This window comes from Bos javanicus, chromosome 22 (genome assembly GCF_032452875.1).
Source record: "Bos javanicus breed banteng chromosome 22, ARS-OSU_banteng_1.0, whole genome shotgun sequence".
Taxonomy (NCBI): Eukaryota; Metazoa; Chordata; class Mammalia; order Artiodactyla; family Bovidae; genus Bos; species Bos javanicus.
Window position 1 is genome coordinate 52,137,345 of NC_083889.1, and position 25,701 is coordinate 52,163,045.

The 25,701-nt window shown below is 50.6% G+C and overlaps 2 protein-coding genes across 5 annotated transcripts in view; both read left to right on the forward strand.

Moving 5' to 3' along the window:
* SMARCC1 (SWI/SNF related, matrix associated, actin dependent regulator of chromatin subfamily c member 1) overlaps positions 1-6,420 on the forward strand; it is a 124,839-nt gene extending 118,419 nt beyond the window's left edge. For all 3 annotated transcript variants that reach the window (XM_061397641.1, XM_061397642.1, XM_061397643.1), the window contains exons 27-28: positions 1,883-2,059; positions 4,625-6,420. In XM_061397641.1, coding sequence (XP_061253625.1) covers positions 1,883-2,059; positions 4,625-4,722 — 275 coding nt within the window. In that variant the 3' untranslated portion in view covers positions 4,723-6,420. The remainder of the gene's footprint in view (positions 1-1,882; positions 2,060-4,624) is intronic.
* A 6,658-nt stretch (positions 6,421-13,078) lies between these two features.
* Positions 13,079-25,463, forward strand: CSPG5 (chondroitin sulfate proteoglycan 5). Of its 2 annotated transcripts, none has more exons than XM_061397652.1 (5): positions 13,079-13,343; positions 14,022-15,132; positions 17,939-18,127; positions 19,970-20,045; positions 24,943-25,463. In XM_061397652.1, exons 1-5 carry the CDS (start codon positions 13,247-13,249, stop codon positions 25,102-25,104), a joined length of 1,635 nt encoding a protein of 544 aa, XP_061253636.1. In that variant the 5' UTR covers positions 13,079-13,246; the 3' UTR covers positions 25,105-25,463. The 2 variants fall into 2 exon arrangements, with proteins under 2 accessions (XP_061253636.1, XP_061253637.1); XM_061397653.1 differs by lacking the exon at positions 24,943-25,463 and adding an exon at positions 21,741-21,877 and having other exon boundaries at positions 13,115-13,343.
* The last annotated feature ends 238 nt before the right edge of the window (positions 25,464-25,701 follow it).

A 25,701-nucleotide genomic window follows, 5' to 3' on the forward strand; every position in this document is an offset into this window, starting at 1 on the left:
TCTACCTGTGTTAGTTGCCAGTTAGCTATCTGGTAGTGTGTGTTCGTGCTAAGTTGTCTCAGTCATGTCTGATTCTTTGTGGCCCCATGGACTGCAGCATGCCAGGCTCCTCTCTCCTCCTCTACCCCTAGCGTTCACTCAGATTCATGTCCATTGAGTCAGTGATGCTATCTAACCATCTCATCCTCTGCTGCCCGCTTCTCTTTTTGCCTTCAATCTTTCCCAGCATCAAGGTCTTTTCCGATGAGTCAGCTCTTCCCATCAGGCAGCCAAAGTATTGGAGCTTCAACTTCAGCATCACTCCTTCCATTTAATCTTCAGGGTTGATTTCCTTTAGGATTTTGACTGGTTTGATCTTTTTGCATTCCAAAGAACTCTCAAGACTCTTCTCCAGGACCACAGTTGGAAAGCATCAATTCTTTGACACTCAGCCTTCTTTTGATCCAACTCTCGTGTCCATTCATGACTGCTGGAAAAATCATAGCTCTGTCTATACACACATTTGTTGACAGTTATACCTCTGCGTTTTAATATGTTGTCTCTCTTTGTTACAGCTTTCTTTCCAAGGAGCAAGTGTCTTTTTAGTTTGTTTGTAGTTTAGCCAGTCCTGGCTTTTCTTTTTGAAATTGAAATTAAAAGGCAGGATTGGCTAATCACAACCAAATCTGGTCTATCTCCTATGTTTGTAGGGGCCATAAGATAAGAATGGTTTTTGCAGTTTAAGTAGTTGGAGAAAACTCAAAAATGTTTATGTCACATGAAAATTATGTGAAATTCACATTTCAGAGTCCATAAGGATGTATTATAATACACGTCACCTATTTGTTATGGCTTCCCTGTTGGCTCAGTGGTAAAACAAATCCACTTGCCAATGCAGGAGACATGAGTTTGGGAAGATCCTGTATCAGGAAGATCCCTTGGAGGATGAAATGGCAACCCACTCCATTGTTCTTGCTTGGAGAGTCCCATGGACAGAGGAGCCTGGCGGGCTACAGTCCATGGGTCACAAATGAGTTGGACAGTGACTAAACAACAGCAAAACTTATTTGTTGCATATTCTCTGTCTTCATGCTATAATAGCCAAGTTGAAAAGTTGTGACAGAGGCCATATGACCTGTGAAGTCCAAATATTTACTGTCTGGTTCTTTTCAGGAAAAGTGTGCTGAAGGTCCTGAAGGTTCAGTGTGAGCCTGAACACAGGAGGTGTTGCACTGTCCTTGTGACCAGTGTCTCCCGTCTTTCGTATCAAAGCAGTAGGAAGAGATGAAGGAGTTGTCTGTCTCTCATGTCCCTCCCCCACCATGGTTCTCCAGGGCCAGTGCTTCATGGCTGGGGGCAGGGGGAGAGATTTGTTTTTGTGAAAAGAACTTGAGACTTCCAATTAGAATCCCCTTTTAATGGTGATTTCATGGTAGTGACCAATCCCCTTTCAGGCATACCTTCCCAGATAGCCTGTGCGTGAAGCTCAGTCTGAACTGAGCTTCAGTTCTTAGACTGTGCACTGACTTGCTGGTAAGCCCTCCATTCCCTGTGGTCCGTGCTTGGTATTTCGTGTCCTCAGGAAGATATTTGACAATCCATTGTTCACCCAAACTCACCAGAGTGAATGCTTTCTTTTAGGATTTTTTTTGGTAATAGCGTCTTACAGTTACCTGCCTATACCAGGGTTTAGGGTAGTCGTTGACTCCACAGACCTGCCCCATCATCCCTCCATGCCCCCGACCCCACCCCGAATTAAAAGCTAGTCAGATTATTCCAGATTATTGTTCTGTCGATCTTTCAAATCCTTTTGGAGGGTTAGATATCTGTCTGTATTTAGCAGTCTCGGGCAGTGAGTTGATTCCTGTCTTCCTTACCTTAGTGCTCTGAATCTCCTCCACAGGTCAGATACCAGGCCCAGGTTCCATGATGCCTGGGCAGCCCATGCCAGGCCGCATGATGCCCACCGTTGCAGCCAGCATCCACCCCCCTGGGAGTGGCCCCACCCCTCCTGGTATGCCTCCAATCCCAGGAAACATCTTAGGACCCCGGGTACCCCTCACGGCACCTAACGGCATGTGTAAGTACCCAGTTGGGGGAGGCATTACCCTCGGGACTTCTGGGGAGAGCTGTACTCAAGGGAGGCAAGCACCATTTGTTCCCTCTGGGGTGTGACAGATCCACGGACAGCATGGCCTGTGAGGGGGGCTTCTAAAAGGCTGGGCTTTGCTCATTGCGCTTCAGCATCCCTGGTGGACAGGTGCCCAGGTGGCGAGCGCAGAGTGCTCCTCGTTAGTCGGGAAGCTATGCCACAGCCTTCGTGGATGCGTTCCTGACACCAAGGGCTCTGGCGAGGCCAAGGACACGCCTCACCCATGCCTGTTTGAGCCTATCTAATTTGAATCTGAGTAGATACACAGAACTACTGGTAGTTATTTTCTCTACAGGAGCCTTTTATGGATTCAGGATTTAAAAGAGGTAGGTGTAAAGAAAAGAATAGGGTCTGGTTTAGGGCAGGAATAATAATAAGTTTTTGTCCAATATATTGGTAGTGGCTGCTTAGACTTAGAAAGGAGTATTCAGGGCTGTGTTGAGAAGGACTTTGAAGTCTTAGCAGGCCCCATGGAGCGGGCACATATGCTTCTGAACAGTGTCTGTGGCAGTGTGTGCAAAACCAGCTCAGTTTCGCCATGGAGCCCTTGTTCTTCTCCAACTTTGGCCTCCAAAGGGGTGCATCAGAGCCCGGCCTGCCCTCTGACTCCTGTGGACCATGGTAATGATTCCAAAATGCAGCTGATCGTGGCCATGTACCCCGCCACATGTGTGATCCCAGGTCCTTTTAGAGGAGGACCTGGGTCCTCATGAGGTGGAGTCAACCCCTGTTTGTTTATAATAATACAGCTTATAATAAAATGATAATGTATTTATAATACAAAAACATAAAGTAGTAATAATGTATTTATAATACAATACAGAGAGCTAGGATGCAGAGGCATTCCTGGCCTCCAGGAGCTTTAATTGGGAAAATAAAACATGAACAAGTGGATAGAAGTGTAGGATTTACCATAAGTTATACAAGGCTGTGAAGTGACTTGAGCTCACTGTAGTTTTCTGGGAGACTTCCTGGGTCCAGGAGACAAGTGCCATCAACACAGGTGCGTCTCCCTTCTCACTGGACCCCCAGGGACGAGGACAGAGTTAGGTGCACAGAAGAAAGACAGCAGTTGAGCCAGGTCAGTACAGGATCACAGGTGAGAAACGAGGGACCTCCTTGGTGGTCCAGTGGCTAATATTGCGCTCCCAGTGCATGGGGCCTGGGTTTGATCCCTGGTCAGGGAACTAGCTATCCCACATGCTGCAACTAGTGATCCTGAGTGCTGCAACTAACACCCGGTACAACCAAATAAATTAAGATATTTTTTAAAAAAAAGAAAAGCGATATTTGTTAAGTCAAGGATCAGAGATCATAGTCTAGTGTGTACCTCTTTTCCTAGCCTTGCTGCCCCCAGGCAATGTAAAAATGTGCTGGCTGACTTGGAGGGTTGACCATGCTGCATCTCTGTTGCAGACATAATGTCATTGGTCTTTACCACTGTCCTGTCCTGCTGATAACACCTGATTTGCATACACGATTCCATCCTAAAGGGCCCTGGGTGCAGTACCTTGAGGGTGTTGAATGTTTGAGGTGCTCCCCATCACTTCTGCCCCAGATGAATTTCAGGGATCCTGAGCTGCTGATTTGGCTTCAGGGCACTGGGCAGGCCTTATCAGGCGAGTCACTTCCCTCTTCAGGCCTTACTTTGCTCCCCTGAAAGATGACACCAGGGAGTAAATCGGTGGGCTTAAAAATGCTTTGAAGAGCCTTAGCAACTGGGTGGACACCTCCTGAGGGGAACGTTGGATGAATTAGCTGGTAAGCAATGAGGTGCTTTAATTGTGTGTTTCCTTCGTTTTCATCCCTGGCAAAATCTAGAAGTTTTTAAAACCCTGGATTGAATCATCTCTATGGTTGCTTTGTACACTCAAGCAGCCAAAGTAGAAATAGGAAAGAGCTCCTTTCCTAATTGTTCCCTTCAGGACCTGACCTAGTTTTGGCCAAAAATCCAGAGACTACAGTTCAGGAGTTGCGGGGCCTCCTCAGACTGTCCAGCTTGTTGGCTGCTGCAAGTCAATCTCGGTGACCCTGGTGGAGACAGTTCATAAGAGCCAGCAGTTTCTGATAGGCAGTGTTGTGCCCAGCTAGGCTAGGCACTCTGAGAGAAAGAAAAGAAGACACAGAACTTGCCTAGGAAGGAACTTATCATTTAACTGAAGAGACAGAATTAGCAGTGAGAAGCATTAAGATAATGATAAAATCAAAATATAATTAATTTATGCAAAGGTCTGGAGGATTCTTGGAAGGAGCGGGCCTTGAAGGAGAGTGGGGCGGACTCAGACACCTCCCCACCCCCGAGCCGCGTGGATCAGGGGAGCCACACGAGCGGTGACGTGGAGGTTCAGATGCGCCCCATGTAGCCCGCAGTGGCAGCCGTGCCTCACAGGCCGTAAAGAAACTTCCTTTGTAAGTCCTGTTTCTCTGCGTGGGCTCTTGCCCAGGCCTATTGTGTTCCCAGCAATGACAAGTTTCTTTTGGATGTGTTTGCAGATCCTCCTCCGCCGCAGCAGCAGCCACCACCTCCAGCACCTGTGGACGGAGGCCCTCCGCCTCCTGCTCCTGGCCCACCAGCCTCTGCTGCGCCCTAGCCCGAAAGACACAGGGGACATCCGCGCCCAGCACCCCCAGCTGGAGTGGGGATGACAAGACTTGTGTTCCTCTGCTTCCTTGGGTTTCTTTCAGGAGTTTTCTTCTCACAGCCCCAAGCACGCACCCTGAATTGTCCCCATTCCTCTTGCCACCCCCCTCCATACTCTGACACCTGCTGTGTTAGGTCCTCCTCCAGCACAGGGGGAGGGGGAAGCCTGTGGTGCCAGTGTGCCCTGGTCACCCTGAAATACCTGGTGTCTCCCTGACCTGCGATGGGGTATGCTGACAGTGTATCTGCAGGTCCTGTCAACGTTAGTGCTCTATGTCTGTATCAGTTTTTGCTCTCCTGCAATTTTGTTCTGTTTTTGCTTTGTCTTACGCTTGTATGGATAATGCTTTATAATCATTATCACTTTTTTTTTTTTTTCTTTTGGTCATTATTGCTTTAAAGGAGAGCATCCTAAGTTAATAGGAACCAAAAAATAGTGATGGGCAGAGGGGATAGCCAGAGGGGACAAACCTTAAGGCATTGTAAGTGACCTTATTTCTGCTTATCTGAGCTAAGAATGGTGCTGATGGTGAAGTTTCATGAGACTTTTGCCACACATGGACGCACCAAAATTAAAAGAGATGGGGAAAAGGGATCCCCCCCACTCCTGCTGATGTTATCCTTAGTGAGGACCATGAGAGCCTCCAGCCTGCCTGGCAGAACACCCCCTTTCATCCCTGGTAGGGGAGAGCACAAGCTTTAGAAGAGATCCACTCCTTGCCCGGGCCCACTGGTTCTGGTTTTCTATGCAGACGGTTTGTTTGATTGCTAGGGGAGGGGGTGGGCATTTTGTTTTTCCCAAAAGTGTAAGCAGTGTAAGCTTTGAGGGCTGCGATTTGGGAGGCATTCCTGAGTCCCCTAGACTAACCAGGAAAGTTTTGGGGGTCTTGGGCAATGGTCATCCAGTGAATCTAGCCCACTGTTCACTGCTTTGTGTGCATTCTTTTTCTCCCTCTTTACAAGAAAGAAAAAACTTAAAAAAAAAAAAAAAGTAGATAGTGCTGAGTTTAGCTCATGGACTTGGTTAGGTTGGCTGGGGTTACAGGTCCCCAAACTACCTCTTGCAGTAGTCAGGGTGAGTGGGATTTAGTGAAGCGGTACTTTAGGTTTGGGGTGGGATTGGAGAATTGGGGCAAGACCAACAGCCTCTCATACCTTCTCCCTTCCCCGTCTGAGATCTCACATTCCATCTATTACATGGTTGGTTGTCAAGGAGATGCTGTGGGTACCAGGGAACTCACTTGGCAATCAAAGCATCATGATTTGAGGGTGGGGTGCTCGGGCTGGGAGAGTGGAGTGCCATTCCAGAGGAAGAGCCACAAAAATGCCTTAATATGAGCCCATTTCTACCCCTGCTGATGAGTGACTTGAGAGTTCTTGGTTTTCTCTTCTTGTCTTTCTTCCCTCTCCTCTATCCTTCCATGGGTGGGGAAACGGTGTTTTGGGTCGAGCTTGGTTTCCGAAGCACCTGGCCCCTTCACATTCTCAAGTGGCAGTTTCCTTTAGAATGCAAAGTGGAACATCTTTTGGATATCTTTTCTATATATTCTATAAAGCTTTACATGTGTGAGGGTGTGGGAAGGTGTTTATAAAACACCTTAGAACCTTTTTCCTTAATATCAGAAAGCAAAAAAAAAAAAAAATCAAACCACAATTAAGATTTGCCTTTCAAACCCTCAGGTGTTACCTCTAAGCAGGTGGCCCTGGTCACCATCAGAGTACTGGAACCAAGGAGACCTTGTTCCTTTAATGAGTTTATTCCAGGCGCTTGGAGTGAAAATGAGCTTGCTCCTACTGGAGTTTAATTCCATTGCTTTTGACTCCAGAAAGATCCCAGTGCCTTTTGACAATGGCCAGGGTTTTCTGTATTTTCTCGCCAGTTTTTCCCAAAGGAAACTCATTCCAAATACCTTTTCCACTGAGGTCTTTAAAGGAAAATGGAATTCTGGTTCATACTGTGGTCTCTTGCAACCTCAGGTCTTTAATGTGATCACTTTCAAATTTAAAAGATCCAGGTGGAAATATTTTAACTATGCTGGTAATAATTCTACAGAATACCTGAATTCTTAACACTGTTGTGTTTCAGTATAAGTGGTGACTTTTTCTTTTTATGTCTTTGATCTGGTTTTGTTCCTGTAATACAGCCACCCGATTTTGTGAGGGGGGGAATAATACGCGGTTTTTGTACAAAAATGTTTCTCAGTGTGTTATTTCGGAAAAGTGAAGGGAGGGAGTTGGGGAGACTGGAAGAAATTGATCAAGAAGGCCTAATCTCCCTCTTTTTCAGTGAATAAATGGAACATCATTTCTGGATTCTAGTCCCATTCTCTGCGTTCGTATACCAGTTTCTTCGTGTGTCCTAGGAGGAATCTCAATATTCAGCCTCACCTCGTCTTGGTCATTAGTTAAAGTTCAGTGGCTTGAGTTTCCTGACTGACTGACCACCTTCTCACCTTCATGAGGCTTAAGGAATGTATGGTTGAATGTGCCTGGCACGCTGTTGGTTTCCGTGGTCAAACTGAAGAGAGACGAGTGGATGTTCTTCAGGAAGGGTGGCCAGCATGCTGGCACCCCCAGCAGAGAAGTAGTTCTGCCTGGTGCACAAGAGAGTGTTGGTCAGGTCACAGTTTAGACATCCCCGTGTCAGAGGCAGGCACTGAGGGCTGATGCTGTGAACTTTGGCACATTCTCATGGCCAGCCCTCGGGCACCCACAGGTACAGGCCCTGCACAAAAAACAGAAACAGTGCTTTCAACACGCTTGCAAACCCAACAAAGCAAAAGAAGCGGATTCTTTGTCTCCCAGGAAGTGGACACTTGGTCCTTCATGAAAGTATGTTAGCCGACTGTGCTGTGCTTTCTGACTAATTCGACCCTTCCCTCCAATGAAGAGTTCTGGAACCAGCTGGGTCTCACAGGACTCATCCACTCCTCTCAGGGGGTGATGAGGGACGTTAATCCTTGATTCAGATGAAAGACTGGTCTATCAACCTGAGTGTGAATTCTTTTTAGAACACACCAAGACTTGTACATTTAACCAAGTTTCCACAGGTTCCTCAAATCCTTTCTGTGGAATAACCCCACCCCACGCCCAAATGCAATTGAGAACAGTTTTTCCAACTTGGGTGCAGACCAGGAACATCTATAACTTTGTTAACATACAAGCTTCTGGGCCCCATCCTCAAAGCTGCTGATTCAGCAGGTCTGTCTGGGGTCCGTTCAGAAATTCTGCCTTTTTAACAGATTCTCAGGGAACTCTGATGGGTCTTGGGACCACCCTTTGAGGATTGCTGGTTAAGAAAGTTGTATGATAGAGCAAGCTCTTCTGCAGTTTCTGACAGTCACTCTGTGAGTCCATTAGTCTCATAAACATTTGAGAGCCTATTGTGTAGCAGGTACTAGGACCTGCATACAATCATGAATAAGGTAAGGCACTCCAGGCCACTTAATGTTTTTGTAGGAAAAAAACGGGGGATAATGTATATGGTCTGGGGAATACCAGATGGTCAAGAGGTTCTATAGTGCCAGGTGTCCACGAAGCAAAAAGGAACGGTATAATAATCAGTTGTTTCTTGGGGGATAATGTACATAGTCTGTGAATTAAATGTTCTTCACGGTTTGTGTCCTTCAAGGTTTGGTAAACTGAGGGTCGACCTTCAGTTCCCAGAGGGTGACTAAAAGGGTAGAAGAAGAGAGAGTCCGAAGAATCAGCCAAAGCAAAGTTTACTGAGTTAATCATAGCTACCTCTCTCTTGGGCTACCCTTCCCTACTCCAGCTTTCAGGGGACACCAGCCGCAGAGAACCTTGTATGGCCCCCCATCTTGCTCCTGGCTCGCCCTGCAGAACTGGAGCCATCTTTACTCCTTTCTGCCTCCAGAGGCCTTTCCAGGCCCTTACAAACCCATGTGGATCAGCCAGGTACCTGATTGCTGCCAGCCACCTTATACCACCACATACTCTTAGGGTACAGCCTTTGTGGGTCTCAGCAGAATCACCATGCCTAATACAGTACAGCGACACCACTGTCGGGCGGTCCCCAAGGGCTTTGGAAGTGGGCAGAGCTCCTGATTTCTTTGGTTTGTTGTCACTGACAGTGATGGATCTCCCATGGCCATCCAAGTTGACTGGCATTCCTTGTTGCAGGTACCCTGCAGGAGCTGTGGGGTTCTCTAGCAGCACTTAGGTTGCCTGCTGAGGCAGCAGGACTTTTCTCAGGCAAGCCTGGCTGCTCCACGTCAGAGGCTGTGTTGGCATGTGCAGTGTGCCTTTCTCCCAACTGATTTGGCTTTGAGGTAATGCAGTTCAGGGGCCTTTCCAATTTGATGGCAGCCCCACTTCCAAACAGGATGACCACCTCCAAGTGGTAATGTCTTTTTCTAAGATGAGAGCACTTGTGCAAGTTGAGAATGTTGAGCTTCCGGTAGTGAGGAGGTGGTGGTCAGCACAAAGAACTCAGACCCCTGCCTCTTGGCTCTGCATCTTCCTGGTAATGGTGCAAGAAGGATCATTCCCAGCAGCTTATCACCAAAAATGTCACAGAGCTGACTACCTGTAGCCCAGAACTAGGTGTGTCTACTCTGTATGCTGGAGAGCAAGAGAGAGGCCATTCTAGATGTCCCTTTCTGGCTGATCAGGACATGAGTCTGGACGGCAGTGTTATACCCTGTTAAGAAAACAGTATCGACTCTTTTTAAAAATTCAGCTTTGTTTCCTTTAAGTTTTGGCCATGCAGTGCAGCATGTGGGATCTTATTTCCCCGACCAGGGATTGAACCTGTGATCCCTGCATTGGAAGCACGGAGTGTTAACCACTGGACCACCAGGGAAGACCCCATAGCATCAACTCTTAAACACCCAGTGGGGCAGGGGGAGAGGCTGCGGTTCCATTCTGCCAAGTGAGGCCCTACCTCTGCATCCTGATTACTCTTCTGAAATTAAGAAGCAAGAATGAAAAGTCTCCATAATAAAATGGAAAGATTTGAAATCAAAATGTTAGTACAAGTCCTGGTCTTAGCAGTTCATTAGCATGATCTCAGTGTCCATTTGCAAGCATGTAAAGTGACCAGTAGAACAGTAGTATGGTTGTGAAGAGTAAGACAAATTAGAGCACTTGGAAAACTAAAACCTCAGGAAAATGTTAATGGTTACTACTGAGGACTTAAAGCCAGGATCTGTGCTGCTTCCTGTTCAGACTGAAATATGCCCTAGCCACAGCAACAGGAGCAGCTATGCCCTGGAGAGCAGCCCCCTAGCTTTGCCCAGGGGCCTTCTATGCACAGAGTGGCAGGCTATATCCATGGCAGTGGGCCTCGCGCTTCCTTGGTTCTGCCAAACCCAATGGGAACTTGAGAGGCATGCAGAAGCCATAGCCTAAAACATCCCTGATGCCCAAGTCCAGGAGACTTGAATGTGGGGACACGGAGTGTAAGCTCTAGATAGTAGTCTATTTACCTTTCTTTCACTTTCCAATTTCTACATATTCTCCCTTCTCTTTTTTAGCCTACCCTCACACTGTGCCCAGAAAAACAGAACCACATTCATTTGACACTCAATGGTTACTACTTTCATGTATATGAGACAGGATACTGACTCTCTCAAGGTCACTGCCTTGATGAGGTTCTGGCTTATGGAGGTATCACCTAACCAGGTGTGCTGTGCTTAGTTCTGAAATTGCTGGTGAGATCTAGGGAGGATCAGAATGAAACTGATAATAGTTAATATAAAATCCCCAAATGAAGATAGTAGTAATAGAATCTTGTCTCCAGAGAAGGGAGGAAGGTCACTGAGGAAGGAGATATTTCATATTTTATACCATATGCTTGTTTTACATAAATCAAAAATTGAATCTAAAAGGATATATTTAAGTGTTAACAGAATATATGACAGAAATATAAACTGGAGTAGGTAGAGCTTTAACAGAGTGGTGTGGAAAGAGCCCCCACCCAGACCTTTCTTGTGAAAAACAGGAGTAATTGTCATGCTCTAGGCACCAAAGTACTCTTGCCTGGAAAATCCCATGGATGGAGGAGCCTGGTAGGCTGCAGTCCATGAGGTCACTAAGAGTTGGACACAACTGAGCAACTTCACTTTGATTTTTCACATTCATGCATTGGAGAAGGAAATGACAACCCACTCCAGTATTCTTGCCTGGAGAATCCCAGAGATGGGGGAGCCTGGTGGGCTGCCATCTATGGGGTCGCACAGAGTCAGACACGACTGAAGCGACTTAGCAGCAGCAGCAGCAGGCACCAAAGGACCCATCTGTGAGGCCGCCTTTCCACAAAGACTGGCCTCAGGAAGGAGGAGGTGGGCATGTCCACCAAGGTCCTTCACATTGACAACCCTACTCAAGACTCAAGGAGACACACAGAAAGCAACACACAAGGCCTTGGATGTAAGGCCGAAAAACATGCAGAGAAAAGCTACAGGAAAGAAGAGGTGGTGTTGGCAGGTCCATTAGTACCTTTGTGGCTACAGGCAAGTACAAACCTCTGCCTGGCCCTCTGCTCAGAGAAAGTTGTATCTCAAAGTGATATATACCGTCCCCAGAGGCATTATGAAGCCATGAAAAGAGCTTTGGCACATCAGCCCCTTCTAGACCCACAGTTCTATGGTGGGACTAAGATGGTTGCCATTCGTTCATTTATGCCTCCTACCCACCTTAAGCAGCTGCGCTTGGTGCTGCCTGTGCAAGTGTCTTGCAGTCTAGTAGGGAATTATTGTAGACAGACAATGAGATCAGGGCAAAAGTATCTACTGGGTCAGACAGAAGGCTTCCTGGATGGGAAGGTTATGGGAACTGAGCTTTCTGGGTTAAAGGATTTGCCAGGTAGATGGGGAGAGGAGGGACCAACCAGGACGAGCAAGTAGACCTAGTTCCAGTGAAAGAAACAGGCTTTGAATCAAGGCAACCCCATCCAGAGACATGTACTAGTGACAGTTCTTGGTCAGTTATGTGGGTCCCAAGTGACAGAAATGGGAGTGTCTCAAATACCAGAGTTCCCACATCTCCAGCAGTGACCTTGAATATCATTAGGGTTAAGAGATCAAAAGGCAGACAGTCGGTTTGGTGGACAAAGTGGGTGACTAGGCAACAATTCCCACCACCAAGCAGGGATCTGGAGATGAGTGGCTCTGTACTGCAGAGTGACCTTAGGACAGGACCCACAGACTGCAACCCCTGGCCTGGCAGAGGCTGTTTCCCTAGACTCTGATCTAGTCTCTTAGGGATAGGTAGCTCAGCTGGTAAAGAATTTGCCTGCGATGCAGAAGACCCCGGTTCGATGATTTCTGAGTCGGGAAGATCCCCTGGAGAAGGGATAGGCTACCCACTCCAGTCTTCCTGGGCTTCCCTGGTGGCTCAAATAGTAAAGAATCCGCCTGCAATGCGGGATCGATCCCTGGGTTGGGAAGATCCCCTAGAGGAGGACATGGCAAACTCACTCCAGTATTCTTGCCCAGAGAATCTCCATGGAGAGGAGCCTGGCGGGCTACAGTCCATTGGGGTCGCAAAGAGTCAGACGCGACTGAGCGACCAAGCGCCGGGACTACCCACCAACCTGAGCTTTGGTGGCCCGGGAAGAATCGGGGGCGATGTATCTTGGAGAGGGAACAAGGAACCGGGATTACAGGCCGCACCCTAGGCTGCCTTGAGGAGGGAAATTCTTGCCCCCTGCCCCCAGGATGCGTTCCAGCGGGCCTGGCTGTGCGAGGTCTGGGGCTTTGGCTGCAGACGGATTAGGTCTGATCCGATTAGAGCCTGGGAGGTCCACTTCGCCCCCTTGCCTGGCACTGTCAGCGCCCGCCCCGCCCTCTTGGGTTTTCGGGGACCTCCCGGAGACCCTTCGCCCTGAACACCGGGTTGGTGCGGAAATCCGAGAAGCTCCGTGTGCCCTGGGTTCGGCTCACTGGCACAGCGCGGGCTGGGGCTTGCGCCCCCTGCGGCCCTTCCGAGCCCCGCCCCGAGCCTGCGGGTGTCTGGGCGCCCCGCTCTGTGCTCGCCGCTTGGCGGGTGGGTTCCTCGCGGTTGGGGGGCCCGTGCCAGCCCTTCCATTGGGAGGGCGGGACCACGGCCCCGCCCCGCAGGTCTCCCGCCAGTGCACCTGGCGGCTAATGCCACGCGCGGCGCTGTGCGCCTGCCCGCGCGATACCCCGCGTCCGTTTGTCTCCGCGTGCAGAGCCGGGGGTCTGTCTGTCCCCACCGCAGGAGGACTGAGCAGGGCCGGCGTCAGAGCTACGTGCGGCGGGGCGGGCGCGGCGGGCGGGGTGGGGGCGGCGCTGAGCGCGGCAGCGGCGGCGCGGGAGGCGGGGAGGCGCGGCGCGCCGGGGACAGCGGCGGACGGCGGCGGCATGCGGCTTCTCCCTTTGCCCATCGTGGGCTGAGACGGCCGCAGCACGGGCGGGAGGCGCGGCGGCCGGTGAGCCGAGGGCGCAGCCAGCCGGGCAGACCGCGGACAGCGGTCGGGGCTCCGCGCCATGGGCCGAGCCGAGGGCGGGGGCCCGGGCCGGGGGCCACCGCCGCTGCTGCTGCTTCTGGGGGTTACGCTGGTCCTCGCCTCTGGGGCCGCGCCGGGTAGGTACAGACCGCGACCGGGACCCCAGTGGCTCTCACGCCCCACCTTGGGCCAGGGTCCCGTTGGCTTCGGGTACAAGAGGTGTCCGCGAGCTCTGCCAAGGGGGCGGGGCAGCGTCTTGCCTGCAGCCCGGGCGGGGGAAGGGGCGCACGAGGAGATGCGGGGACTTGCTGGAGGCGACTCGGCGGCCGCCACCCGAGTGTGGAGACCGAGGTGTTGGCTGGGGGTGGGCCTGTTGGGGCGGGGCCTGAGGGTGAGATTTCGGGGCGGGACCTGGAGGTGATGGCGGGGCACGAGAATGCGAGTTCGGGGCGGAGCCCTAAGGGTGCGACTTTGGGGCGGGGCCTCGTGTGGAATGGAGCCCCGAAGGTAAGACTTTTTGCCAGGAGCCGGAATTGAGGGCCGCCCGGGTTAGAGCGCGGGTGATGTCGGGGGCGGGGCCTTTCGCTTGGGGGCGGGGCCTAAGCTAGGATAACGTTTGGTCGGGTGTGTTCTCGGGCTTATTGGGCGGGCTAGGGGCGGGGCTTAAGGATGGGGCGTGGCCTTGGGAAAGCTTGAAGCTGAGGCTTAAGGTTGGCCGGGGTCTGAGAGAGCAGCCGCGGCCGGGGCGGGGCGTTGCCCCAGCTCTAACGCGCGCGCGGTCGCTGACGCCCCGCCCCTCTCCCGCCCTCCCACAGTGCCTGAGGCGGGCAGCGCCGTCGAGGCAGACACGCCGGTGAAGAGCGTCCCGGCGTGGGAGCCGCGTGCTAACGACACGCGGGAGAAGGCCGGCCCACTAGCAGCTGGGAAAGATGAGACTTCTCGGATTGCGCCCGGCGGCGAGCAGGCCTTGGTGGGCCCTGGGGTCGGGGCTGAGGAGGCGCTGGAGGCGTCGGCGGCGGTGACAAGCACAGCCTGGCTGGAGGCCGAGAGCCCAGGCCTGGGCGGAGTGACCGCAGAGGCGGGCAGCGGCGACACCCAGGCCCTTCCAGCCACGCTCCCGACTCCCGACGAGGCCCTTGGGACGTCCTCGACGTCCGCAGCCACCTTCGAGGCTACGGAGGCCAGTGAACCACCCTCCCCAACCCCTGGCGACAAGCCGAGCCCAGGCCCCGAACTCCCCAAGGAGAGCCCCATGGAGGTTTGGCTGAACCTGGGAGGCAGCACACCTGACCCTCACGGGCCAGAGCCCACGTACCCCTTTCAGGGCACACTGGAGCCCCACCCAGCGTCAGATATAATTGACATCGACTACTTCGAAGGATTGGATGGTGAGGGCCGTGGTGCCGACCTGGGGAGCTTCCCTGGGTCGCCAGGTACCTCAGAGCACCACCCTGATCCCGGGGGAGAGACTCCTTCCTGGAGCCTGCTTGACTTATACGATGACTTCACTCCCTTTGATGAATCTGATTTCTACCCTACCACATCCTTCTATGATGACTTGGATGAAGAGGAGGAAGAAGAGGAGGACAAGGATGCAGTGGGAGGCGGAGACCTGGAAGATGAAAATGACCTTCTAGTGCCCACTGAGAAGCCTGGTCTGGGGCCTGGGACAGGCCGGCCCACCAGTCGGTGGCACGCTGTCCCTCCGCAGCATACTCTGGGGATGGTCCCCGGCAGCAGCATCGCCCTCAGGCCCCGCCCAGGAGAGCCAGGCAGGGACCTGGCCCCGAGCGAGAATGGCACCTTGTGCCGCAGTGGCTTTGTGAGACATAACGGCTCCTGCCGGTCAGTGTGCGACCTCTTCCCAAGTTACTGTCACAATGGCGGCCAGTGCTACCTGGTGGAGAACATTGGGGCCTTCTGCAGGTAAGGATGTGGCAGGCAGGTGTCCAGGGGGTTTGTCAAGAGAACTCCTGAAGGGGGCATGGGAGGCTGCTTCAGCAGAGAGGGGGATGTGACAGGTTCCCAGAGCTTGTGTGTTTATGGGTCAAGAGATGGTCCCAGTAAATATTCTACAGACTAACAGCGTAAATGTACTCCTGTGAGCTCATCACTAGGAGAGTTTCCTCAGAAGTAAGATTGTGCATTTCCTCTAAGTGTCGTGCCCTTTACCAAACCAGTACACTATAAAGGCGAAACAAAAGGACTTGGCCAAGGATTTTGGAAAAGGCCTTTGCTGGCTTGATGGCAAGTTCTTGTTGGCAAGTTCTAGCTAAACTTGCAGAAGAAGGTCCATAGACGCCCTGGGAGAAGAGAGAACTGCTGACCACTCCCTCTGAGCCATGTGTGAGGCAGAAGAAGGGCTCCATGACCCTGGGGGGCACGTGCTTCAGGTGGCACGAATGAGGACCTCCTCATTGGATAAAGACCCAGAGAGCAGCCATTCAAACAGGTCAAGTCAAGCAGAGTGTCCTTCCTCACACAGCAGACATTTGGCATTTCTTAGTTCTGGATAGTGACTTTACTCCTTCTACCTTTGTTGTTGTCTTCCTGGAGATACTCAGTCTGACATGTTTTAAAGACCCAGAGAGTTTAGTGTCAGAGTAAGGATATTGTGTGCAGCCACCAGCCCATGCCTCATTGGTAATTAACCCCCTATACCTGCCCTCACGGCAAGGTAGTTAACCTGCTGGAGAGCTCACGGGCTTATTCTTATTCTGGATGAAGCACATGTCCAGGGCTGAGTGGTTTGCTTCTCTCCATCCTTTACAGGCCCTAGAAGTGGCAAGTAGACCTCAGAGTCTTCTGGGACTTGTTTCCACCGGTCCTAAGAGTGAAACATTTCTGTAATCTGGGTATCTCTGTTTTTTTAAGTGCCATTCCCTATGTTTCTTTTTCTGGGTCTTTTTGGAGGTATATAAAGAATTCAGATTCTATAGGTCTTAATGTTCTGATAGAAGAATAATATAATGCATGCATGCTGTGCCTTTGTCATTAAAGCTTGAGTTTCCTTCCTATGAAGTTCTTTCCCATAAATGATTGTGTCATTAAGGTCACTGATATAAGATGTGTCCACACAGCTCTGATTGGACCTGGCCAGCCATTGCCAAAAAGAACTGTGATCAAGGTATTACGGCAACAAGACCTTGCTGGTTGCTTAAGGGCTACCAGAAATACAAGGAAACCCTGATTTTGCTCCTCAGACTCCAGTTGTGGAGGGAGGACTATAGTAATGATTTTAGCCTGGGAGCTATGAAATCTCTGTGCAAAATTAGTATCTTTCATCCTATTGGAGGCCTGAGTTTTCACCTTCGAAGTTAGCTCCCCATCAGAGTATTAAATTTGGAGCCCTCGTTGCCTCTGGAGCACTAGAACAGTTCCCAGAACCTCCTGGAGCTATCAAGGGACCCCCCAGTAGTAAACATGACCTCACTGAGTGGCATGCCTATACTGACCATGGATCATCCAGTGGATCCTGCCTTAGGAGGACTTCTCACTAGTCCACTCCAGCCCCCCTTGCACAGCTTCCATCCCAGGATCACCCATCCTGGGCCTCCCTACCAGAAATTCCTCCTCTGACGGGTACACCCAGGCCCAGCCCCAGCTTGGAAACTGTTTTACATTCCACTCACAGGAGGCTGCCGAGCCCTTGGTTGCAGACTGCAGCATGCTTTTGTCTGTGTCACCCGACCACTGCAGAGAAACGAGCAGAGCTATGGCAGAACTTCTCCAGAGCACTCTGTTAGAGGGACCTTCTTTCCCCGCTGTCCTCCAACAGCCTCCCACGACTGCAGAGGGGCAGCTGGATAAGAGAATTCACTGCTTGCCACAGAGCCCTGCCCTCTTCTAGGTGTGGAGTGGCTAATTCTCCCGGGTTTGATTTCCCCATTTCTGGACTCCTTTCTCCTCTGTCATTCACCCTGAGGTTCATGTCCTCCCTCCTTTGCCTGCCTCTGTATCCTTCCACATTTTTTCCTCTTTGAAGCAGCCTGGTTCCCATGGAAACAGCAATGTCATTGGAAGAGTTGGAGCCTGGGAATGTCCCCAAGGGCAGGAGAAAGTCACTCAACAAAAGGACTGAAACCCACCCAGAGGGTTGATTCTCACTCTGCTTTCATGACAGTTCTCATGGTGTAGGACAGGAAGCTGTAGGGGCAGCACTTGGGGGGCTGCTGAGATGGGGGAGAATGTACATCTATCTTTGTGCTTGTCCTTGTCTGTCGCTTCCTTATTTTCAGTGTCTGGTTGGCCACATGAACTAGATGGGACTGCAATGCCCCAGGATAGGGCGGGTCCTACTACTTTGTGGTGGTAGCTCCTATTGATCTTGTTTTTCATCTTTTTTTTTTTCCCCCACCAGAGCCCAGGGCAGGGGCTTGGGGGGTTCCGGGGGAATCTTGTGATTGTTGTCATTGAAGTGGAAAACGGGGTTCCCTTCCCTCAGTCACTTCACAGGCCTGTGAATGGCCAGTGTGCTCTGTTTCTCAGCGCCCCGTTTACCTCATTTGTGTCGACCGCCCTTGACGCATTTGTGCCACACACTCTTCCTGGTGTGGTTGTAAAGATGAGGCAAGAATAGCAACCCTAAAGTCTGCACAGACGAGGACACCACACTTCCTTAGCTGCTCATAGGAGCAGGGTGTTGACGTCAGCCCTGGGGTCAGGGGTCAGACGCTCTCTGCAGCCACGGCTGCCGGCCCATCGCCTCAGCCTCACCCTGTCACCGCTGCAGGTGCAACACACAGGACTACATCTGGCACAAGGGGATGCGCTGCGAGTCCATCATCACCGACTTCCAGGTGATGTGCGTGGCCGTCGGCTCGGCCGCCCTCGTGCTGCTCCTGCTCTTCATGATGACAGTGTTCTTCGCCAAGAAGCTCTACCTGCTCAAGACCGAGAACACCAAGCTGCGTAGGACCAAGTGAGTCTGTGACTGCCAGCCCCGCCCTGTGGGATCCAGGAATGTGGTCCTGAGGGTTTCTGGCATCTGCTGTCCATCCCTGCTTGCGTTTTTCATACCAGAGATTCACCCAAGCTTACCCGTTCCTAGACAGAATGTGCTGGAATTGCAGCAGAGGTTAGGCCCCTGTGGCAGACTGCAGCTGTCCAGCACCATTCCACACACACACACTCGCCACCTTTTCTCAGGATGCTTAGGAAAGGCAGCCAGAGTATAGCAGCTCCCGACTCTGGTCAAGTAACTGGTTAAGTATCGCGCTCAGCCCCCCACCCCCATCTGATTACACCTGCTTCCCAAGTCTTTGACAGCCAGAGGCCAGTATGAGGATTTCGCTCCCAAATCAGCTGAAGTGACTCCTCCAGCTGCCTCAGATGTGCCATCCTCTTCAGTGAAAAGATTTAGCAGTGTGTTGCTTTTCAGACTGGTCCACCCTGGTCCAGGCAGAAGAACAGAGGGCTCAAGGAAGTCCCCGTTCCCTCTCAGTAGAATGTGGGGAGTGCTAGGACCTCGGCCTCACTTCCTCCACTGTGGATTTGAAGGGCCATATGGGCATGTGGAGTCTCATTTCAGCTCTTCTCTGAGCAGAGGAGTGACAGCTGAGCACCTGTGAGAATCAACATGCGTTTACCCTTGAAGCCCATGCCTTGAACACTCGGATGTGACCTTACCCACCCTGAGACAGTCACTGTTATCACTTAGCAAAGTAAAGAACCTTCTGAAATGTCACACGAGTCAGAAAAGGAGACTGGAGTTCAGCTTCCTCAGGACCCAAGAGGCAATTTATGCAGGACCGCCCCCACCCCCTTTTCCCCCTGTTGTTTCCCCCCAGTTAATTCCCTCCCCCTGACCCGAGGCTCTCCAGAGAATGGGACTGAAGGACTTGCCCTGGGTCCTGGGAAAGGGACAAAACACCATCTGTTGCTCCTTTGCTGGGTAAACTTGTGGGACGTGCAGATGCCAGCAGCTCTCTGCCGCCTTTCAGCTAACTGTCCTGGGGCTGCGAGGGCCTCTCCATTGTGCCTGTGCATTGAGGCAGGGCTGTATCTTTGCATGTGATCACAAGCCAAGGCCCTTGGCTCCTCACACCGCCACTGAGGGGGTGGGGGGAGGGTCAGGGTGGGAATGGGACCACCTACCAGGGCTGCTGCTGATGACCGGGGAGAGAAGGAGCACTGCCAGGGCAGTAGAGAAGCAGGAGCTGAGGCCCAGGGAAGGGCCCTCTTCTAGGTCTTCCTCCTGGAACCAGTTTTCGTTTTGCACAGATCATGGCTCCCCCAGCCCTTCAGCTCAAATGCCACCTTCCTTATTTCCTCTGTACACCTCCTTTCTTTCCCAAGCCTTGTTACCACTCTGCAAACGCTATTAATGCATGTGCCCAGTGTACTACAGATACTGCTGTCGCATATTGATTCTAAGATACCCATTTTTTCCCCACATATTAGCATCTCTGAATTGGATTGTGTCTTACAGTCGCTGGCATCTTATAATCACTGTTGGCCAGATGGCAGTCATGATGTAGTTGTAATTGTCTGGCAGGCACAAACGTGGTCATAGCTGTTCATATCGTTGTCAGTTCTTTATCTAAAGTCTAAATGAGTGCCTTAAAGTGTGTAATGAAAACTCTAGGTGAAAGAAAGGATTGGACCATGGTTTAAATGGCAGAAGGTTTTTCTTAGTGGTACAACAAGTAGGGGCACACCCATGACATTTGACGAAATACAGCGCTTGCCCTGTGAAGCTTCTATCAAATGTCGCTGTGATCATTTCACTTACATTTTCCCTTCTCTCTTCTGTCCTAACCAGCAAATTCCGGACCCCATCTGAGCTCCACAACGATAACTTCTCCCTGTCCACCATTGCCGAGGGCTCTCACCCAAACGTAAGGAAGCATTGCGACCCTCCGCGTTCCCCTCCCCCTCACTGCCTGTGCCTGGGCTCGCTATGAAACGCTATCTGTCAGGTAACTTGTCTTCGCATCTGCCCTTGTGCCTGCTCCCACCCCTGCCCGCATCTCTGGTTCACTTCAGCATATGGAGCCACTCCTCAGAGCTCTGAGGGTCTGAATAATGTCACCTGGCCAGACCATAAGAGTGAGAAGAAGGGCGTGATGGCGTGTCACTTCCTGGACAGGCAAAATAGCACAAAGTACAGAAGAGCCATTTCTGGGATAGCGTATGATTCTTAGCTTCATCTCAGCTTTAGAAGTCTGATTTTTGTCTTCTTTTCTACACTGAGAAGAAAGCCTCTGCTTTTCTTGCTAGGGACTTTCTCGCTGGTCTTTGAAGCAGATGGTGCTTGTTCTTTGGGGTGAATGGGAAAACCTCTGGGATTGCCGGAAAAACAATCTCTTTGACACTGTTTTGAGAGCCCTAAAAATTAGCAGGCTTATATACACTGGTTATATACACCGAAAGAGGCCAATCTAGGATAGTTTTTTAAAGTTTTTGATATAAAGGGAAGCATAGAACACTGGCAGAACCATAAGTGTAGGTATAAATCTGTCCTTATGAGGATGGGTTTATAAATGTAAGCTGAAACCCAATAAGAGATCCTGATAGACCATTTCCTTTTTTTATAACTTGGGAAAGCACATCCCCAGAAGACAAAGGAGAAAATAATAGTATATGAGGCTGTTCACCAAACCCCAGAAAAGAACAAGTTGACCTGCAGAAGGAGGAGAAAAGGAGTCAATTTAAATAAGAAATAAAAAAGGCCAATTTAAGCTAATTTTTTAAAGACTTTGCTATAAAGGATAGAGAACAAATATATTTTATGTGGTATGTACCAAGATACTAGTAAGTTTAAGATGAGCATAACTGTCAAGGGAACAAGATGTCCTGTCACGTCTGAGATTGGTGACCACTCCAATCAACCCACAAGGATGTAGGATGTGCCTTGTCTTGGAACACCCCATCCCAACATACCCAGCCCCTGGCAGTGATGTGCATGTAGTTGTCATTTATGAATTACTGGTGGTCAGTGGCCTGCCATGGGGTCTCTCAGACCCACTGTCTGATGTGCCATCTCATACATGAGGGACAACAGGCCTGACCTGTAGAGGAGTGCCTGCAGTCAGGATGTTTATTATCCACAGAGTGCAAGGGTCCTTGGCAAAGCTTCTGACTCATGCATTTCTGGCAGCCTTGGTACATCCACCTTTCCTCCTCACAAAGATGGAGGGGAAGGAAATAGCATCTCTTGGAGGCCTTGGTTGCAGGAGCCAACAGAAAGGTCTCCAGTTCTTGCGGACCCAGCTTTTGGAAAGCAAGGCATTTCTCCAGGAAAACTGCGACTGACCTTGAGTTCAGCATATGGCAGAGCAAAAACAGAGTGGAGCAGGGTGGTCAGCCGTGGTGTACTCTGCCCGAGAAGGGCCCTGGGGTTGTCTGGGCGGCACTCAGCTCTCTGGCTTCTCTGGGATCCTGGGGGCCATTTCCACGGGCATCGTTCCCTCAGCTTGTGCCCCAGGGTACATCCTGTCACCTCTGCCAAAGCCCTGAGCCTGTGGGGGGTGGCTCTCCTGTCCAGCATCTGGATTTTCCACTTCACCTCTCATTCCCTCCACCTCACCCAGAAGTCAGACTTGGTCATAGTGAAGATCTTGTGCACTGACAGTGAAGACAGTTACCACCTTATGATGAAGTGGAGCCCTGGCCGTTGCTTCAGCCACTGCAGTGACTGCTGACAAGTGCTGCTGGCAGCAGGATGAAAGTGAGAGAACCTCCAGATGAGTTGGGACCTGAAACAGGGGCAGCTTGTCTCACCATCCCTCTCCCTTCACCCCTCAAAAAAAAAAAAAAAAACCTTGTTGATTTTGGCATCTCCTAAAATTTTGTAGAGTTTTCTTTATTTTAGCAGAGGGGTTATTTCTTTTGCATAAGTCAAGGAGATGGAATGGGGCCTTTTCCTACTCAGTTCCAATAATCTCTATAAACCACTGTCTGAAAAGATTTCAAACATCAAAGTACCACTTTGGGTCTGGTCGGGGAAGGGTCCCTGGCTGATGTCTGTGTCGGGGCACGTCCCTCTCCCCTGCTATGCTCATCACTCTGTGCTGCTCCTGGACTGGGCCCTCTGTAGTGACGTGGGACCCTGTGGCTGGTGAGCCAGCAGCTGAGTGTGTGAGGGTCTTGTATCACTGAGCAGCCAGCCTCAGAAAGAAACTTCACAAGGAAAAGGAAAAGCCTGTGGCTTTTCAGCCCCTGCTATGAAGGTTTGCCCTTTTCCGGGAGGAATGGCAAGTGTGTAGAAGGCTGGGCACCTCCCACTGCATGGCATGAGGGAAGTCACCTTAATTCCGTGGGCCAATTGTCTGAGCACCGGAAGCCGCCCTGTCCGTCTCCCAGCCGTGCTGTCAGCAGTGTCGTGGCGAGGACTTGGTCCTCCTGAGAGTGGACGGATCTTCCAGGAGGTCTCTTAATGTTTCCCATCCCCACCCTACCCGCCGGTTTAAATCTTTGCTACTTCCCAGTCTCTGTTTCCTCCATATATTTGGTAAAATACTGGCTGCCCGCCCCCTTCTGATAGAGGTTTGTGTCTGAACAAGAAGACATCCAGGCCTGAACCCCTGGCGGAAGGATGCCCATATGGCTGGGACAGAAAGCTGGAAATAGTTCCCAGGGCTTAGGCCAGGGGGAGGTCCAGTTTCCTCACGATGAGGGACTTCCACCAAATCAAAGGCAGAGGGGCCTTCAGCTGAGGGACTCAGCCACCCTAGGCCTAAGAGGATGGAGTTCTGGAGCAAAAACGTGGATGAGAATCGCTCCATCCTGGTCTAGACACGCCCTCACCTCTTCTACCTGCTGAAGGTACTTAGCTCGTCTCATAGCATTGTTGGATACCTGTGTTCCTGATTTGTAGGATTGACTTCTCCCACCCATTGGCCCGGAAGGCAGCTTTCTCCTCTGTTCAAATCCTCAAGAGGCCAGGTTTAATTAGGTTCCCCACCTTCATGGCATCAGTTTTGATGCCCAGGTCTATACAACTCACTGAATTCACTTTTTCACATTAGGAGAATATCCCTGTGCCCCTGTATGCCCCCAAGGAGAGTGTGATGGGCCCAGGGTAGGGGTAGTTATCTTGAAAAACGTGAAAGTGAGTTCCATCCTTGTCAGAGGAGAGGTGAGTGTAGGCCATCCTGTCTTGCTCCAAATTTTGCTGTGATCCCCAGTCCCTTCTACTCAGGGTCTCAGGTGTTTATATCCAACATCTTCCCCCACACCTCACACGAGCTCTACCTCATCCTGCTTCCTCTCCATAAAAAAAACCTATGTGTGTGTGTACATAATACACTTAATATATCAGGTCGATCTTTCCATCTCACACATACACATTTATGCCACTGAACAGTTTTTTCTCAGCCTCTCCAAGCAGGGGTAGAAAATACCCACTTCCTGTAGGCGCTGTGTGCAGCGGCCTTGCCTGAAATCTGCCTCAACACAGAATGAAGTTCATTTCGCCTTGTGCTTGTCTCATACACACTGGAATTGGGGAGCGTGTGTTCCGCTGTTGTCTGTAAATCACTCCTGAAGTCTTCGAAACTCTCAGATTGCTCTGTGCAAGCTGGCCTTCTGCGACAGTGCTCAGTGAGGCTGGAGCGGGGGCAGGTCACAGTGATTTCTACATGGACAGTACATTGAACCCCCGTAACGTCTGATGTAATTCTAGCGCCTTTCCCTACTTTCCAACTAGTCCCTCGCCCGACCTAGTGTCGTTACAGGTCAGACTCAGGAGCAGGCAGCATGGACTTGGGCTCACCGTTCTGTAGAGAATGTCCTGGTCCTTAATCACCATGAGTATCTTGAATTTCAGAAGTGATTAAAGCAAGAAAGGGCTGAGCTGGCTGGTCAGATAGGCAAGTTACCCTTCTTGCCCTCCATGAACCTGCCTGGGTGGCTACACAGCTTCTTTGATCTGCAAAAATTCCGAGCACTTACAATAGCTATTTGGGGCTTCTGAGAAAGAACCGAGGCCCCCTGGGTAAAATCTGCTCAGGGACTCCTGAAGGAAGAGTAGTGGGAAGAAGGTGTTTCTGTAAGAGTTCTCTGAACACAGAGCTGGAGGAATGTACTGGTGTGGGTTTCCTGGGAAGCGTTAACAAGTTCACTGAGGCTCAGAAGCTAGTCCTGGGGCTGCAGGCAACACGGAGAGGCAGGGGGCGCGGGGACCCATCACAGAGGGGTTGCAAACCAGCAGCACGGGCCTTAGACCGAGGGAGCACCGTGTAAGTCGGCGTCTGTGTGGTAGATAAAGTCTGATAGGCTCGCACATCTCTGGCCTCTAGTCAGAGAACGTGAATTTGCTGTGGGGAGAGGGGCCTTGACTCTGCCGGAATCAGCTCTGCGCCTGACCACAGCCTTGTTTGCACACTAACAAGTCATGTTCCTGATCAAGACCTTTTTGCGAGAGCAGAACTCCTCAGGATGGAGGGCCGTGTGAAGAGGGGCCGGGCACAGCTCACCAGCAGGTGAGGCTTTAGAGGGACCAGGCTGAGTATTAAAAAGGACTGTTTCTCCCCTGTCTGGCTTCCCTTACAGGTATTTGTAACGCAGTTACCTGTCGGGTTTTCACTCGTACATGGCCAGTGTTTTTTGAGGATGATGTTCTGAAAGTGTAGCTGCTAATGAGTCACTTTGGTTCATCCAAGCCTCAGCACTTTCTTCCTTTTCTCAGTTTTACCCTTTTTTAGTAAAATAGAAAAGTCTGAGTTGTTATTTAATTCCTCCACCCATTGTCTCCTTCCCACTCTTGCCTCAGCTTTTATCTTTCTCTTCCAGGATGATTCTAGCGCTCCCCACAAAATCCAGGAAGCTCTCAAGTCCTGCCTGAAAGAGGAGGAGCCATTTAACATCCAGAACTCCATGTCGCCCAAACTCGAGGGTGGCAAGGGTGACCAGGCCGACCTGGAGGTGAACTGTCTTCAGAACAACTTAACCTGAAGCTGAGCAAGAGAGGAAATGGGGGGCGGGGGGCGGGGGAAGAAGAAGCATTATCTCCTCTTGTACAGATTCTATTTCTTGTAACCATTTGTTAAACTCCTTTCTTTTTCTGATCTCATGGCATGCCTTGGTGTATTTTGTACAGGAGGGAAAAAACACACCATAAGCAAAGAACCCGAAGAGAATTACAATACATTGGATTGTTCTGTCTGTGCTGTCTGTACATTGCTTCTGCTGCTGTGATTTCTAAACCTATGCTATTATTCAACTGACTTTTTTTTTGTACTTTGACCCACCTTTTTTTGAAATACCGGTAAAAAAAAAAAAAAGTTCTTGAAATAAAACTTTTTAAAAAGCCATTTTTCCTGGTGTACCTGTGTCTACTCCCTACCCTTTCTTGTCACTTTGAGTTGAATTCTTACCTTTATTGAGGATGTGTATTCATACACGTTTCATATCCGAGAAATGGTCTATGTATTAGTCTGCTTGAGCTGCCGTAACAATGCTACAGCCTGAGAGGCTTAACCGACAGACATTTATTTTCTGAACTTTCTGGAGGCTAGAAGTCCAAGATCACATTGACAACAGAGTTGATTT

What these genes read in the sequence shown, in the direction of transcription:
- CSPG5 (XM_061397652.1), top strand. Translation starts at nt 13,247, where the DNA reads ATGGGCCGAGCCGAGGGCGGGGGCCCGGGCCGGGGGCCACCGCCGCTG. An exon ending in CGCCTCTGGGGCCGCGCCGG is followed by an intron (nt 13,344 to 14,021) that starts GTAGGTACAGAC and finishes GCCCTCCCACAG; the next exon opens with TGCCTGAGGCGGGCAGCGCC. An exon ending in CCGAGGGCTCTCACCCAAAC is followed by an intron (nt 20,046 to 24,942) that starts GTAAGGAAGCAT and finishes TTTCTCTTCCAG; the next exon opens with GATGATTCTAGCGCTCCCCA.